This window comes from Ranitomeya variabilis, chromosome 6, assembly GCF_051348905.1.
Source record: "Ranitomeya variabilis isolate aRanVar5 chromosome 6, aRanVar5.hap1, whole genome shotgun sequence".
NCBI lineage: Eukaryota > Metazoa > Chordata > Amphibia > Anura > Dendrobatidae > Ranitomeya > Ranitomeya variabilis.
The window spans coordinates 214,241,101-214,258,304 of NC_135237.1; the positions used below are offsets into that span (position 1 = coordinate 214,241,101).

General features: G+C 46.5%; 1 protein-coding gene across 5 annotated transcripts in view; it reads right to left on the reverse strand.

Moving 5' to 3' along the window:
* SACM1L (SAC1 like phosphatidylinositide phosphatase) overlaps nucleotides 1–14,068 on the reverse strand; it is a 573,015-nt gene extending 558,947 nt beyond the window's left edge. For 2 of the 5 annotated variants that reach the window (XM_077269421.1, XM_077269419.1), the window contains exon 1: nucleotides 13,823–14,063. In XM_077269421.1, coding sequence (XP_077125536.1) covers nucleotides 13,823–13,851 — 29 coding nt within the window. In that variant the 5' untranslated portion in view covers nucleotides 13,852–14,063. Of the gene's footprint in view, nucleotides 1–13,822 lie in introns of all 5 variants that reach the window. The other 3 variants (XM_077269420.1, XM_077269418.1, XM_077269423.1) reach the window with 2 other exon arrangements.
* Between the last annotated feature and the right edge of the window lie 3,136 nt (nucleotides 14,069–17,204).

Consider the following 17,204-nt stretch of genomic DNA (forward strand, 5'->3'; position numbering starts at 1 on the left):
TGAAAACTGGAAGTCCACACTTGAATTGCATCTCAGTTGTTTCATTCTCAAAAAAAAAAAAAAAAAAAAAAAAAGTGGCATACAGAGCCCAAATAACACATATTTTGGCACTTAAAATATTACTGGACCTGATTAAAAAAAAACCTTGTACGATCAAGAAAAAAAAAATAATATATATATATATATATATATATATATATAAAAATATATATATTTTTTTTTTTCCTGGACCTAACTGAACAGTATAGCTATCAAACACTGACTCACTTCCAAAGAGAAAACCAGGTGTGAACAGGTGAAAGCTTAGAGACACTTCCCTATGTAACTAATAAATTAAAGCTGCACTCTTCAGCATTTCAGAGAAAATATAATTAGAATTTGGAGTAGAGAACCATAGGGTTGCCTCCAGCTCTCTCTTCCAAGCTCCACTCTCAGTGATTGACAGGTCTCACTAGTCAATCCCCTGTAGCATTTCTGGGTACAGACAGCAGGAGGCAGTGCCAGACTAATTTGGTTTTTGGATGGATGATCGAACTTTATTTTCTCTGAAACACTGGAGCGGTTTGGCCAGAATGAATCAGAGGACATGTCTCTTTTGAGCACAATGAAATAAAACTTAGTACCTGAACACAATGCTTTCAAACAATGACATTGCCAAAAAGCATTAATAGATCTTAGATCTAATAAGGCTGATGTGCTTTGAAAGTTATTAGAATGACTTTATATTTGTAAAGCCCAGAAAAAGTGTAAATATTGAATGGAAGTGTATTCATGAATATAGTCTCCACCCATTTTACTTGATGGCAGCAGGGAGGAGACACTGAGGAGCTGTTAATCTCACACAGTACAAGGTGCAGCAGTAAAACTGAGTGGGTGGATATAAAATACACTTGGACTAATGAGGTCTCTGCTTATTCCTTTTTGATCATTTGAGTTAAGCAAAGAAAAATAAGTTATTTCCTGAGAACACCACTACTAAATGATTAGGAGGCAACACAATCCAAAGTGTGAGGACGTACCACAACAAAAGGAAATACAGCGGGGACTGCAACACCGCCCGACTCAAGTTTGCCTACTCAGGCTTGGGATCCATGAAATATGAAGATGGAGAACACTGGAGGAACATTGTCTTCCTGCCACTGCAGAGTGCTTTCACACAACTGCCAGACCCTTTCTGGACCAAAAGCAAGCGAAGCCCAGTATATACAACCTGTGCCGCCAATGCGCACTCCGACATCGGGCAATCATTAGGCTGTGTGCACACGTAGCAGATTTTTTGCGCTTTTTTTGCTATAAAAACGCTATAAAACCGCAAAAAAAACGCTAACATTAAAAGCATCCTATGTAACAGAATGCAATCCGCATTTTTTGTGCACATGCTGCATTTTTTTCCTGAGCGGAATCGCAATCCAGAAAAAAACGCAGCATGTTCATTAAAATTGCGGAATCGCGGCGATTCTGCACACATAGGAATGCATTGATCTGCTTACTTCCCGCACGGGGCTGTGCACACCATGCGGGAAGTAAGCAGATCAAGTGCGGTTGGTACCCAGGGTGGAGGAGAGGAGACTCTCCTCCACGGACTGGGCACCATATAAGTGTTAAAAAAAAAAAGAATTAAAATAAAAAAATAGCGATATACTCACCCTCTGGCGGCCCGACCTTCTCAGCAGCTTCCGAGGTGTGTGTGAAGGACCTGCGATGACGTCGCGGTCACATGACCCGTGGTCACGTGACCGCTACGTCAATGGCAGGTTCTGAACACACAGCATTAGGAACGGAAGCCGCTGAGGTGAGTATAACCTTTTTTTTTTTCTTTTTTTTAATTATTTTTAACATTCTATCTTTTACTATAGATGCGGCATAGGCTGCATCTACAGGTCCTTCTCAAAAAATTAGCATATAGTGTTAAATTTCATTATTTACCATAATGTAATGATTACAATTAAACTTTCATATATTATAGATTCATTATCCACCAACTGAAATTTGTCAGGTCTTTTATTGTTTTAATACTGATGATTTTGGCATACAACTCCTGATAACCCAAAAAACCTGTCTCAATAAATTAGCATATTTCACCCGTCCAATCAAATAAAAGTGTTTTTTAATAACAAACAAAAAAACCATCAAATAATAATGTTCAGTTATGCACTCAATACTTGGTCGGGAATCCTTTGGCAGAAATGACTGCTTCAATGCGGCGTGGCATGGAGGCAATCAGCCTGTGACACTGCTGAGATGTTATGGAGGCCCAGGATGCTGCAATAGCGGCCTTAAGCTCATCCAGAGTGTTGGGTCTTGCGTCTCTCAACTTTCTCTTCACAATATCCCACAGATTCTCTATGGGGTTCAGGTCAGGAGAGTTGGCAGGCCAATTGAGCACAGTAATACCATGGTCAGTAAACCATTTACCAGTGGTTTTGGCACTGTGAGCAGGTGCCAGGTCGTGCTGAAAAATGAAATCTTCATCTCCATAAAGCATTTCAGCCGATGGAAGCATGAAGTGCTCCAAAATCTCCTGATAGCTAGCTGCATTGACCCTGCCCTTGATGAAACACAGTGGACCAACACCAGCAGCTGACATGGCACCCCACACCATCACTGACTGTGGGTACTTGACACTGGACTTCAGGCATTTTGGCATTTCCTTCTCCCCAGTCTTCCTCCAGACTCTGGCACCTTTATTTCCAAATGACATGCAAAATTTGCTTTCATCAGAAAAAAGTACTTGGGACCACTTAGCAACAGTCCAGTGCTGCTTCTCTGTAGCCCAGGTCAGGCGCTTCTGCCGCTGTTTATGGTTCAAAAGTGGCTTTACCTGGGGAATGCGGCACCTGTAGCCCATTTCCTGCACACGCCTGTGCACGGTGGCTCTGGATGTTTCCACACCAGACTCAGTCCACTGCTTCCTCAGGTTCCCCAAGGTCTGGAATCGGTCCTTCTCCACAATCTTCCTCAGGTTCCGGTCACCTCTTCTCGTTGTACAGCGTTTTCTGCCACATTGTTTCCTTCCAACAGACTTACCATTGAGGTGCCTTGATACAGCACTCTGGGAACAGCCTATTTGTTGAGAAATTTCTTTCTGGGTCTTACCCTCTTGCTTGAGGGTGTCAATGATGGCCTTCTTGACATCTGTCAGGTCGCTAGTCTTACCCATGATGGGGGTTTTGAGTAATGAACCAGGCAGGGAGTTTTTAAAAGCCTCAGGTATCTGTTGCATGTGTTTAGAGTTAATTAGTTGATTCAGAAGATTAGGGTAATAGGTCGTTTAGAGAACCTTTTCTTGATATGCTAATTTATTGAGACAGGTTTTTTGGGTTATCAGGAGTTGTATGCCAAAATCATCAGTATTAAAACAATAAAAGACCTGACAAATTTCAGTTGGTGGATAATGAATCTATAATATATGAAAGTTTAATTGTAATCATTACATTATGGTAAATAATGAAATTTAACACTATATGCTAATTTTTTGAGAAGGACCTGTATAGTAAAAAGTTGGTCACACTTGTCAAACACTATGTTTGACAAGTGTGACCAACCTGTCAAACAGGTTTCCAAGCGATGCTACAGATCGCTTGGGAAACGCTAGCATTCTGCAAGCTAATTATGCTTGCAAAACGCTAGTTTTCTGCGGGTATATGTATGCAAATTCTGCATGCGATATACCCGCGGCAGGAGGCGCAGAATTGCCGCGGAAATTTCCGCGGCAATTCTGCTACGTGTGAACTCAGCCTTAGGCTAGAAAAAAAAAATTGTATGCATTTACTCTGGAAACCATTGCAGTTTTGCTGTGGATCAGCGAACAGAAATAGCATTACTCAAGGCACCGGAAGTGTGTACTGCTGCTTAAGAGATGGATATTATCTGGAAACCACGTGCCAAAAACCACAGCCTTAGGCCGGCCTCACACTCAGCGTATAAAAATACGGTCCGTTTTTTACGGCCGTAATACGCAGAAAAGTCCCCAAAATAGTGGTCCGTATGTCATCCGTAGGCAGGGTGTGCCAGCGTATTTTGCGCATGGCATCCTCCGTATGTAATCCGTATGGCATCCGTAATGCGAGATTTTCTCGCAGGCTTGCAAAACCGACATCTAATGGATTTATGTGCTCAAATGTTCGGTAAAACATAGTATGTATGTATGTATGTATGTATGTATGTATGTATGTATGTATGTATGTATGTATGTATGTATGTATGTATGTATGTATGTATGTATGTATGTATGTATGTATGTATGCACTGTATTTATATTGAATCCAGCGCGATATATGTGAAAAGCCGGTAATTCAATTGCCGGCTTTTCGTTTCTCCTTCCCAAACCCGACAGGATATGAGAGATGGTTTACATACAGTAAACCATCTCATATCCCCCTTTTTACCCTTCGCCATGACAGCACCCACTGGAGAGATAGGGATCCGCCCCAAGGAACAGGAAACCTACAGAGTCATAAAAGGGGGCGGTCCCCCTCAGTTTAGGTTTCCTGTTCCCAGGGGACAGGATCTCTGGATTCTCCGAGCTACAGCGTACCTGGGCTAGAAGCATCCGCCTGTGCGGTTTCCGCGAGAACGGCAGGGGATGCAGTCCAGAAGCAGCGTCGGGGGAGACTCCGTTAGACGGCTCCCCCCTCGTCTGGCCGGCATGTGGAACGCCTGGTCCGGGAGAGGCCGCTCGGTTCCACGAGGCAACGCGGCAGAGGTGCGGCCCTGAAGAAGCTCCAGACGCGGACCGGCAGGTATGAGGTCCGGGATCTGAGGCACAGCTGCAGCGGCAGACGGCACACCGCTCCATAGCGCAGGCCGGGCAAGATGGCGGCCGCACGTGCATGGAAGCGGTGTAAAAATCCCCATACTGCCCCGGGGCGGGTGAGCACTTCCGGGTCACCCCCACAGCGGTGAGGGAAAGCGCGGTTTCGCGCATGCGCAGTACACCGCTATGGGGTACTGGAGAAAAAAAAAAAAAAAAAAGCTGACCAGATCTTGGCCTATAAAAAGGGGGTAGTTGCAAATGCACAGGTAATGCAACATGTCGTCCCCAGGCAAAACAGTGGACCCAGCAGGTGAGCCAACCAGCAGAAGGTCCTCAGATGCCAGCCACAGGAGCGAGACCAAGGATTCAAGATCCAGGAAGACACAACCTCCTAATTCGGTACCGTACAGCTTCACTGGGTGAGTGTAATTCCCCTCTGCCTATAAAGCTGACACTCTTTTCCACAAATGTCTTCTTCACCCAGGCCAAAAAGAGACAAAAATCTAAGCACAAACAGTGTGCGTTATGTGACGAGCCTCTCCCAGATTCCCACCCCAAAAAACTCTGCAATCAATGTATGACTGAAACAATGCAGAGTCCATCTATGTCGGTCACAGATATACGGGCCATAATTAGAGAAGAATTACAGGCCATCTCACAAGCCAGTACCCCCCCTAAAAAATCCGGTAAAGAAAAGGCAGTATCCAGATCTGAGTCCGAGGAGGAAGGCGTTATCCACTCAGACTCCTCGCAGGTGTCATCCTCTTCCTCGACACAATCGGACATTGAGGGTCGGGCTTGTTTTCCCCTTGATGGGGTGGACAACCTAGTAAAATCCATCAGGAATACAATAGGTTGTGAGGATGCAAAAGAAGACCAAACTGCACAAGACATCATGTTTGCAGGGTTGGCAGAAAGGAAGAGAAGAGCCTTTCCAGTAATTCCTGCGGTTAAGGCACTGATAAAGAGGGAGTGGGAGAAACAGGACCAGAGAGGTTTTCTCCCGTCAGCCTCCAAAAGGAAGTACCCCTTTAATGATGAGGAGTTAATTTCATGGACTAAAATTCCTAAGGTGGACGCTGCAGTCGCCTCCACTTCAAAACAGTCAGCTCTACCAGTCGAGGATGCGGGCCTACTTTCTGATCCTCTAGATCGGAAGGCAGAATCGTCACTAAAACGATCATGGGAAGCTTCCACGGGCATATTTAAGCCATCAATTGCCAACACATGCACAGCTAGATCCATGCTTGTTTGGATTGATCAGTGGGATCAACAGATCGAACAGAGGGTCTCCAGACAAAAATTCCGGGATGCGATACCACTAATTAGAGGTGCAGCAGCTTTCATGGCCGATGCTTCAGCTGACTCTCTTCGCCTTGCAGCAAGATCAGCGGGTCTGATTAATAATGCCAGACGTGCGTTATGGATGAAGAGCTGGAAGGGGGATATGCAGTCAAAGGCTAAGATCTGTGCTATTCCATGTGAGGGTGAGTTTTTGTTTGGGAAAGCATTAGACGAAATCCTCAAAAAAGCGAAGGAGAGGAAAAAAGCCTTCCCTGACCCCTCAATTCCTTTCTATAGGAAGACCTTTAGGAGGAGACCGTTCGGGAAAAGAACACAAAATGAAAGATCGTCACGATGGGCCACAAGCGAGGGAAAACAGGGTGGCACTATGTTTAAAGGCCCCCCCTTCCGTATAGACAATACATTTTAAAACACCAGACACCCCAGTAGGGGGTAGGTTAAAATTTTTCTTTCCCCAATGGCGAAAAATCACGTCAAGTTCCTGGGTTCTAAATATTGTTAAGGAAGGAATGAAGATAGAATTCCTCCAAATTCCCCATGACTCTTATTTTAACAGCCCTTTCCTCACCAGTGCAACAGAGGGCCCTTGAACTGGAAATTCGAAGTCTCATAGTTAAAAATGTTTTAGTTAGGGTGCCAAAGGGACAAGAGGGTAGAGAGTTCTACTCTCCGTTATTTTTAATCCCTAAACCCGATGGTTCATTTCGAACAATTATAAATCTTAGAAAACTCAATACGTTTATTAAGAATTATACGTTTAAAATGGAGTCTATTAGATCGGCCATTTAGCTCCTTTTTCCAAATTGTAAAATGGGCGGCATTGATTTAAAAGATGCCTACTACCATCTCCCTATCCATAGCAGGTATCAAAAATACTTAAGAGTGGCAGTAACTCTTGAGGGGGAGATTCATCATTTCCAGTATACAGCCATGCCCTTTGGTCTCTCCACGGCACCTAGGATCTTCACGAAGGTAATGTTAGAGGTAATGGCCTACCTTCGCCAGAGGGACACCTTAATCATTCCCTACTTAGATGATTTTTTAGTTGTAGGAAATTCGTCCTTTCAGTGTGCGGAACGATTAGCTGAGACTGTCTCGTCCTTAGAAAACCTGGGCTGGATCGTCAACTATAAAAAATCCAGACTCATCCCACTTTCTCTTCAGACATTTTTAGGGTTCAATCTAGATTCCATAAAACAAAAATGTCTACTTCCCCAAGAAAAAAATCTCTCTTATAGAGGGGAAAGTAGTGGCGGCCATTCACAAACCTCAAATGTCCCTGAGGGCAGGAACGTCCTTACTAGGATCCCTTTCCTCCTGTACTCCAGCCGTTCAGTGGGCACAACTTCATACCCGAACGTTGCAACACCAGATACTTCGGGAACAGAAAATTTCTGGGGCACCTTGAATCAAAAATAACTTTATCCGAGAAAGTCTTATCTTCCTTAGTGTGGTGGCTAGATAAAAACAACCTAGCAGGGGGTGTCCCTTTGGTAATATCACCATCCCACACGATAACTACGGACGCTAGTCCCCACGGGTGGGGCGCACACATGGGAGATAGATTCTGCCAGGGAACCTGGGATAAAAATGAGGATTTATATTCATCAAACCTGAAAGAATTGAATGCGGTAAACTATGCACTGCGTCAATTTCCCCCACAGCTACGAGGAAGCCACGTCAGAATCTGTTCAGGCAACACTACGACAGTGGCGTATTTAAACAAACAAGGCGGCACAAGATCAGACGCTCTAATGTCTTCCGCAAACAATACCTTAATCCTACAAAGAAATAAACACACACCGGCACTCCCAGGAGAATGAACTAGGAGGCTGCAGGATGCCTAGACAGTAACTGTGCTAACTCTGTCAAATAGAAAAGGAAAGTATTGAATAGATAAGACACCGCGCCAACTAGATAAGGCGATAGAAGGTGAGCGTCTGCCTGGGCAAGACGTAAAGCACAATAGAAATAAAACCAGTATCAGCAAACTAGTAGCCAATAACAGAGTGAATACCCGTTATATCCAGAGTTTCACATAAAATGCGTGGCTAATGTTAATAGAAAAAACACACTTACTGACTAATAATGTAGCTACTTGTAACGATGATAGCGTGTTCTCAGTAGGGCTGTAGTCGTCCTAATGGGTATGGAGCCGGGATCGCCAACGGCCCAGAGAAGTGGGGATACAATGTCCAGAGTGGCGATGTCCAAGGTAGCAGCGTGGGGCGGCACAAGCACCTGATGGTATGGGGAGCGTCCTCCCTGGTGAGTGTGTGCCCGCCGCGCACGTCGGGACCACCGCTAGCCGGCACACGTAGGCCAGAGGAAGCTGGTGCACGGAGCGGTGAAAAAAAGGGGGCGTGGTAAAGTTGACGTCACCAAAACAAAATGCAAAGGACGGATGCCGCACAGGACCACAATTGTGGTCCTGTGCGGCATCTGTCCTTTGCATTTTGTTTTGGTGACGTCACCTTTACCACGCCCCCTTTTTTCACCGCTCCGTGCACCAGCTTCCTCTGGCCTACGTGTGCCGGCTAGCGGTGGTCCCGACGTGCGCGGCGGGCACACACTCACCAGGGAGGACGCTCCCCATACCATCAGGTGCTTGTGCCGCCCCACGCTGCTACCTTGGACATCGCCACTCTGGACATTGTATCCCCACTTCTCTGGGCCGTTGGCGATCCCGGCTCCATACCCATTAGGACGACTACAGCCCTACTGAGAACACGCTATCATCGTTACAAGTAGCTACATTATTAGTCAGTAAGTGTGTTTTTTCTATTAACATTAGCCACGCATTTTATGTGAAACTCTGGATATAACGGGTATTCACTCTGTTATTGGCTACTAGTTTGCTGATACTGGTTTTATTTCTATTGTGCTTTACGTCTTGCCCAGGCAGACGCTCACCTTCTATCGCCTTATCTAGTTGGCGCGGTGTCTTTATCTACTCAATACCTTAATCCTGGCCAAAAAGCATCTGTTGTCCCTCTCGGCAGTCCACATCAAAGGAGAGAACAATCAACAAGCAGACTTTCTAAGTCGACACACTCTTCATCAAGGAGAATGGTGTCTCAATCCTCACATTTTCCACAAAATAACATTGTTATGGGGCAAGCCCCAGATAGACCTGTTCGCTACAGAACAGAAAAAAACAAGTCCAGAAATTCGCATCTCGGTCCTGTGCAGATCACCCGGACATTCTAGATGCTCTTCAAACACCCTGGCAATTCAAGCTAGCATATGCTTTCCCTCCGATAATTCTGCTTCCACAAGTAATACGGAAGATCAGGGAAGAGCAGGCCAGGATAATACTGATAGCACCATTCTGGCCCAAGAGACCATGGTTCTCGTGCCTGCGGTCAATGTCGGTGACGGATCCTTGGGTCCTTCCCTCAATCCCAAACCTTCTCTCTCAGGGACCTTTCTTCCACCCTCAGGTGGACAGCCTCCACCTGACGGCCTGGAATTTGAAAGGCAGATATTAAATTCCAGGGGGTTTTCAAAAGGCCCAATTGATACACTCCTGCTTAGCAGGTAACCATCTACAACAAAAATTTACACCAAAATATGGAAGAAATTTCTTCAGTTCCATACTAATTCAAACCCCTCTGAAGTCCCAATAAAATCTATACTAGAATCTCTACAGAAAGGGAAAGAGTTAGGTCTGTTGGTTAATACACTAAAGGTCCAGGTGTCCGCTCTGGGTGCCCTCTATGGCCATAATATTGCTGGTAATAAATGGGTATCCCGCTTCATCACGGCCTGTGAACGAGTTACTCCCGTCCACATACCTAGGGTAGCTCCTTGGGATCTAAACCTAGTCTTAGACTCTCTAACAGAATCTCCGTTTGAGCCTATAGACACAGCATCTTTGAAACACTTGTCGCTAAAAACAGCCTTCTTGGTAGCCTTAACATCGGCTAGGAGAGTCAGCGACATTCAGGCCTTGTCGATAGATCAACCTTACCTTCTCACATTTCATGACAGACTAATCTTAAAACCAGACCCCTTATACCTTCCTAAGGTAGCAGGGAAGTTCCACAGGTCACAAGAAATACATCTTCCTACTTTCTTTAAAGACCCCTCTACTCCTGAAGAACAAAAATTTCATACTCTAGACGTCAGGAGAGTAGTTTTGCAATATATTGAGAAAACTAGTAGTTGGAAGCAGAGTAGGGCTCTGTTCATATCCTTCCAGGGCAAAAAGAAAGGATATGGAGTCCCAAGAGCAACATTATCCAGGTGGATAAGAGACGCTATCCGGTTGGCCTATTCCATGAAAAATGAAGAACCTCCGGAGGGCATCAAAGCACATTCCACCAGAGCCATGGCTTCTTCCTGGGCCGAAAAAGGGAACGTGCCAATCGAGGATATATGTAAGGCTGCAACATGGTTGGCTCCTTCCACTTTCTATAATCACTACAGGCTTGACCTGTCATCCGACTGACCTGCACTTTGGCAGGACTATCCTCAGCACGGTGGTCCCCCCCTAGGTGTTGGTCTCTGGAAATCTCTCCAGTGGGTGCTGTCATGGCGAAGGGTAAATAGCCGGATTACTTACGGTAATGCTCTTTTAATGAGTCCATGACAGCACCCAGTCACATCCCTCCCTAATAAAAGCCAATGTAATTACTTCTATGAAGTTTATATTCTGATGATACATTGTAATGGTTGACTAATACTGGCGGTCCTCCGGGTACTCTGAAATTAAACTGAGGAGGAGAGGGGGACCGCCCCCTTTTATGTCTCTGTAGGTTTCCTGTTCCTTGGGGCGGATCCCTATCTCTCCAGTGGGTGCTGTCATGGACTCATTAAAAGAGCATTACCGTAAGTAATCCGGCTATTTTTTGCATATTCCACACTACTAATGTTAGTAGTGTGTATGTGCAAAATTTGGGTGCTGTAGCTGCTAAAATAAAGGGTTAAATGGCGGAAAAAATTGGCGTGGGCTCCCGCGCAATTTTCTCCGCCAGTGGTAAAGCCAGTGACTGAGGGCAGATATTAATAGCCTAGAGAGGGTCCATGGTTATTGGCCCCCCCCTGGCTACAAACATCTGCCCCCAGCCACCCCAGAAAAGGCACATCTGGAAGATGCGCCTATTCTGGCACTTGGCCACTCTCTTCCCACTCCTGTGTAGCGGTGGGATATGGGGTAATGAAGGGTTAATGTCACCTTGCCATGGTAAGGTGACATTAAGCCAGATTAATAATGGAGAGGCGTCAATTCTGACACCTATCCATTATTAATCCAATTGTATGAAAGGGTTAAAAAAAAAAACACATTATTAAAAAGTATTTTAATGAAATAAACAAACAGGTTGTTTTAGTATTTTATTGCTCTCTCAATCCACCAGAAGACCCTCGCTTGGCAAAATAATAAACCAACAATATACATACCTTCTGATGAACTGTCAGGTCCCACGAAGTAAATCCATCTGAAGGAGTTAAATCATTTTACAGCCAGGAGCTGCGCTAAAGCACTCGCTTGTGTCTGTAATCCCCGGGTGATGAAAGGAAAGCTGAGTGATCTGTACTTACATTGAGTTGCGGTGAGGCGCCCTCTGGTGGATGAACTCATATGAACTCGAGCCTGGGAACTTTTCCAAGGCTCCAGTTCATGAGAACATCCACCAGAGGGCGCCTCACCGCAACTCAATGTAAGTACAGATTACCCAGCTTTCCTTTCATCACCCGGGGATTACAGACACGAGCGAGTGCATTAGCGCAGCTCCTGCCTGTAAAATGATTTAACCCCTTAAGATGGATTTACTTCGTGGGACGTGACAGGTCATCAGAGGGTAAGTATATTGTGGGTTTATTATTTTGCCAAGCGAGGGTCTTCAGGTGGATTGAGAGATCAATAAAATACTAAAACAAACTGTGTGTTTGTTTCATTAAAATAATTTTTAATAATGTGTGTTTTTTAACCCTTTCAGACAATTGGATTAATAATGGATAGGTGTCATAATTGACGCCTCTCCATTATTAATCTGGCTTAATGTCACCTTACAATAACAAGGTGGCATTAACCCTTCATTACCCCATATCCCACCGCTACACGGGAGTGGGAAGAGAGTGGCCAAGTGCCAGAATAGGCGCATCTTCCAGATGTGCCTTTTCTGGGGTGGCTGGGGGCAGATGTTTGTAGCCAGGGGGGGGGCCCAATAACCATGGACCCTCTCCTGGCTATTAATATCTGCCCTCAGTCACTGGCTTTACCACTCTGGTGGAGAAAATTGCGCGGGAGCCCACGCCAATTTTTTCCGCCATTTAACCCTTTATTTTAGCAGCTACAGCACCCAAATTTTGCACATACACACTACTAACATTAGTAGTGTGGAATATATGCAAAAAAAAGGGGATATGAGATGGTTTACTGTATGTAAACCATGTCTCATATCCTGTCGGGTTTGTGAAGGAGAAATGAAAAGCCGGCAATTGAATTACCGGCTTTTCACTAACACCACTGCGTATTTCTCGCAAGTCACACTGCTGGTCCATGTGGAATCCGTATTTTTCTCGCCCCCATAGACTTTCATTGGCGATTTTTTTGCGCAATACAGTGACAAACGCAGCATGCTGCGATTTTCTACGGCCGTACAAGACCGTATATTACGGATGCGTAATATACGTCAGATAGGAGCTGGGACATAGGGAATCATTGGGCCGTGTGTAATGCGAATTTTACGGACATAGTTTATGCGCTCATACGTCCGTAAAACTCGCTAGTGTGAGGCCGGCCTCAGGCTGCTTTCACACATCAGGTTTTTTGTTTCAGGCTAAATCCGGCGAGTGTTGGAAAAACTGGATCCGGCGCAGATTGTGAAAAACTGATGCGACGGATCCGTTTTTTTGACGGATCCGGCTAGCCTATATAGAGTATTGGATTAAAAAAAAAAAAAAAAAATTGGAGCATGCTCAGTTTAAAAAACCAGATCAGGCCGCCAGATCCGCCTTTTTCCGGATCCAGCACCTTCCAGCTCCCATAGGCTTTCATTGTAGCAAACAGCCGGAAGCGCCGGATCCGGCGCTTCAGGCTTTTTCGGCGAAGACAAAAAAAGTTGCAGTAGACGTTTTTTTCAGAAGCCGGAATCGGAATTTTAGCCGGATCCGGAAAAAAAACGGAAGGAACGCTGGGCCATGCGGCGCAATCTGGCACTAATACAAGTCAATGGGGGAAAAGCCGGATCCGGTTTTACACTACTCCGATTTTTTTCGGAAGAGCCGGAATTAGCCTGAAACAAAAAATCTGATGTGTGAAAGCAGCCTTAGTGGTAGCCATATTGTGGCGCCTTTTCACTGGGATCTTGATTAAGAATACGTGAGGATTCTGCAGCGAAAACTAAGTGCAGTGACGAAGTGAACACACCTTCTTGTGCAACTTTTGCACCCTCGTTACTTCAACGGGCGGTGACAGGACAAGAGGCAAGAAAGCTACAGAACAGGCGCCATCTGGTGGTGTCAATAGAAAGTACTGTACAATTCTTAGGAGTCCCAATACAAAAGGGTGAGGAGTATATCAAGTGTAACCCTAGAACACAGGGCATAAAGAGGTGGAAACGCTGCTGCAACGAGTGGGGCCAGTAGTCCTGCTGGGGAGGCTTCACTCACTGTCAGGGCGGTTGTGAAGAGAACCGTATCTGCAGGTGTCGGCCATCTAATGGCGCCGGGACCTGCTCAGTCACAGCGGACCGCACACTTCCTTAGTGAGCACAGGCTGCACATGACACGAGAGCTGACTGGAAAAATACTCACAGCTTCAGGTTTCCATAGACCAGTGCCATGCTCCACAGCCACTGCTGACTTCACAGTAATTCACAGGCGAGAGACAGCATACAACCGCAGTCTATGACAGGCCTCGTCTGCGCAAGTCACATTCTGTACAGCGACTTCCGCTTACGTAGTCTCCTGCACTCACTCCTACGGCGGTCGGCGAGGTCTTCAGTGAGTGAGTCAGCTGACAGGGCGCTGTTAGGCTCAACTGTAGTCAGAAAGCAAAGCAGGAAGGCAGCAAAGCGATGTGACGAAACAAGGCAGCATTGAGCGCGACTGTGAAACTTGTCCACGTTCAGGATTGCATCAGGATTTGGTCAGTATTTTTCATCAGTATTTGTAAGCCAAAACCAGGAGTGGAACAATTAGAGGAAAAGTATAACAGAAACATATGCACCACTTCTGCATTTATCACCCACTCCTGGTTTTGGCTTACAAATACTGATGAAAAATCCTGACCAAATCCTGATGCAATCCTGAACGTGGACACATACCCTTATAGCCCTCAGTTTTGACACGTGAAGCAGGCTATTAGATACCACAGGACACTTCTACTCCCGGTATAACCTGTGCTTTTGAAGAGGGGGATACGCAGCTACTTTAGAAACCCCCATGGAGCTATAGTTTTAAACCCTGAACTCAGGGCTGCCACTAAGAATTTCGGAGCCCCATACTGGCAAAATTTTCTGAGCCCCCATGAAGACCATACCTCCCAACTTTTGAAGACGGTTAGTCTACGTTCACATTTGCGGTCGGCGCCGCAGCGTCGCCACATGCGTCATGCGCCCCTATATTTAACATGGGGGCGCATGGACATGCGTCGCACTTGCGTTTTGCGCCGCATGCGTCCCTGCGGCGCCCGCGTCCGGGCGCAGAGGACGCAGCAAGTTGCATTTTTGCTGCGTCCAAAATGAATTAAAAAAAGGACGCATGCGGCGCAAAACGCAGCGTTGTGCATGCGTTTGGCTGCGTTTTTGTTTGCGTTGTGCGTTGCGGCGCCGACGCTGCGGCGCACAACGCAAATGTGAACGTAGCCAAAGAGGGATAAAGTTTGCGGCGCGGCAAATTTTAGGCCACGCCTCTGACCACACCCATTCATAATTAGTCACACCCATATCCACATCCCAACCACACCCATTTAGCACTGCCGATCACACTGTTTCATATACAATAATTATAAACAAAAAAATATGGCCACACAGTGCTCCATACTGTATAATGACCACACATGATGCTCCATACTGTATAATGACCGCACATGATGCTCCATACTGTATAATGAGTGCACATGATGCTCCATACTGTATAATGGCCGCACATGATGCTCCATACTGTATAATGGCCCCACATGATGCTGCATACTGTATAATGACCACACATGATGCTCCATACTGTATTATGACCGCACATGATGCTCAATACTGTATAATGACCGCATATGATGCTCCATACTGTATAATGACCACACATGATGCTCCATACTGTATAATGACCGCACATGATGCTCCATACTGTATAATGACCACACATGATGCTCAATACTGTATAATGACCGCACATGATGCTCCATACTGTATAATGACCGCACATGATGCTGCATACTGTATAATGACCCCACATGATGCTCAATACTGTATAATGACCGCACATGATTCTCAATACTGTATAATGACCGCACATGATGCTCCATACTGTATAATGGCCCCACATGATTCTCCATACTGTATAATGACCACAAATGATGCTCCATACTGTATAATGGCCACACAGTGCCCCATACTGTATAATGGCCACACATAATGCTCCATACTGTATAATGGCCACATTATGCTCCATACTGTATAATGGCCACACATTATGCTCCATACTGTATAATGACCCCCCCCTCCTGTATGCATGGCTCATATCCCCCCTGTATGCATGGCTCATATTCCCCCCTGTATGCATGGCTCATATTCCCCCCCTGTAAGCATGGCTCATATTCCCCCCCTGTATGCATGGCTCATATTCCCCCCCCCCATATGCATGGCTCATATTCCCCCTCCCCCTGTATGCATGGCTCATATACCCCCTCCCCCTGTATGCATGGCTCATATTCCCCCTCCCCATGTATGCATGGCTCATATTCCCCCCCGAATGCATGGCTCATATTTCCCCCTCCTGTATACATGGCTCATTCCCCCCCCCCGTATGCATGGCTCATTTCCCCCCCCTGTATGCATGGCTCATTTCCCCCCCCCCTGTATGCATGGCTCATTTCCCCCCCCCCCTGTATGCATGGCTCATTTGCCCCCTCCCCCCCTGTATGCATGGCTCATTCCCCCCCCCTGTATGCATGGCTCATTTCCCCCCCCCTGTATGCATGGCTCATTCCCCCCCCCCTGTATGCATGGCTCATTTGCCCCCTCCCCCCCCCCTGTATGCATGGCTCATTTCCCCACCCCCTGTATGCATGGCTCATCCCCCCCCTGTATGCATGGCTCATTTCCCCCCCCCTGTATGCATGGCTCATTTCCCCCCCCTGTATGCATGGCTCATTTCCCCCCCCCTGTATGCATGGGCTCATTTCCCCCCCTGTATGCATAGCTCATTCCCCCCCCTGTATGCATGGCTCATTTCCCCCCCCCTTTATGCATGGCTCATTTCCCCCCCCCCCCTCGTATGCATGGCCCACTTCCCCCCCCCCCCCGTATGCATGGCTCATTCCCCCCCGTATGCATGGCTCATTCCCCCCTCATACTTACCTGTTCCTCAACGCGCGGCCATCCCTCTAGCTGTGTCCCGACTCCCGGCTCAGCAGTGCACCTTCTTCCTGCCTGAGCGGTCATGTGATACTGCTCATTATAGGTCATGAATATGCGCATATTCATGATTCTAATGAGCGGTACAATGTGACAGCTCATTCAGGAGCGCTGCAGAAGCCGGAACCAGGCATCACTGGAGCAGGGTGAGTATTGTCTTCAAGGAGGGTGGGTGGGTGGGAGGCGGGCGGGCGGGGGGGGCAGGCGGGAGGTGGCCCAGCTGTTATAAAAAAAAAAACAGCAACAAACCTTGCGTAGTGCGGGACAACTAATGTCCCTCCCGTGATCGCGGGGCTGACTGTCAAAATCAGGACAGTCCCGCGGGATCCGGGACGGTTGGGAGGTATGCATGAGACTCTGCCCCACCGCTCGAACTGTCCACAGTCCCACCGCTCTCTTGGAAAAACTCTACTTCTCACCAATCACTAGTGTTGAGCGATACCGTCCGATACTTGAAAGTATCGGTATCGGAAAGTATCGGCCGATACCGGCAAAGTATCGGATCTAATCCGATACCGATACCCGATACCAATACAAGTCAATGGGACTCAAGTATCAGACGG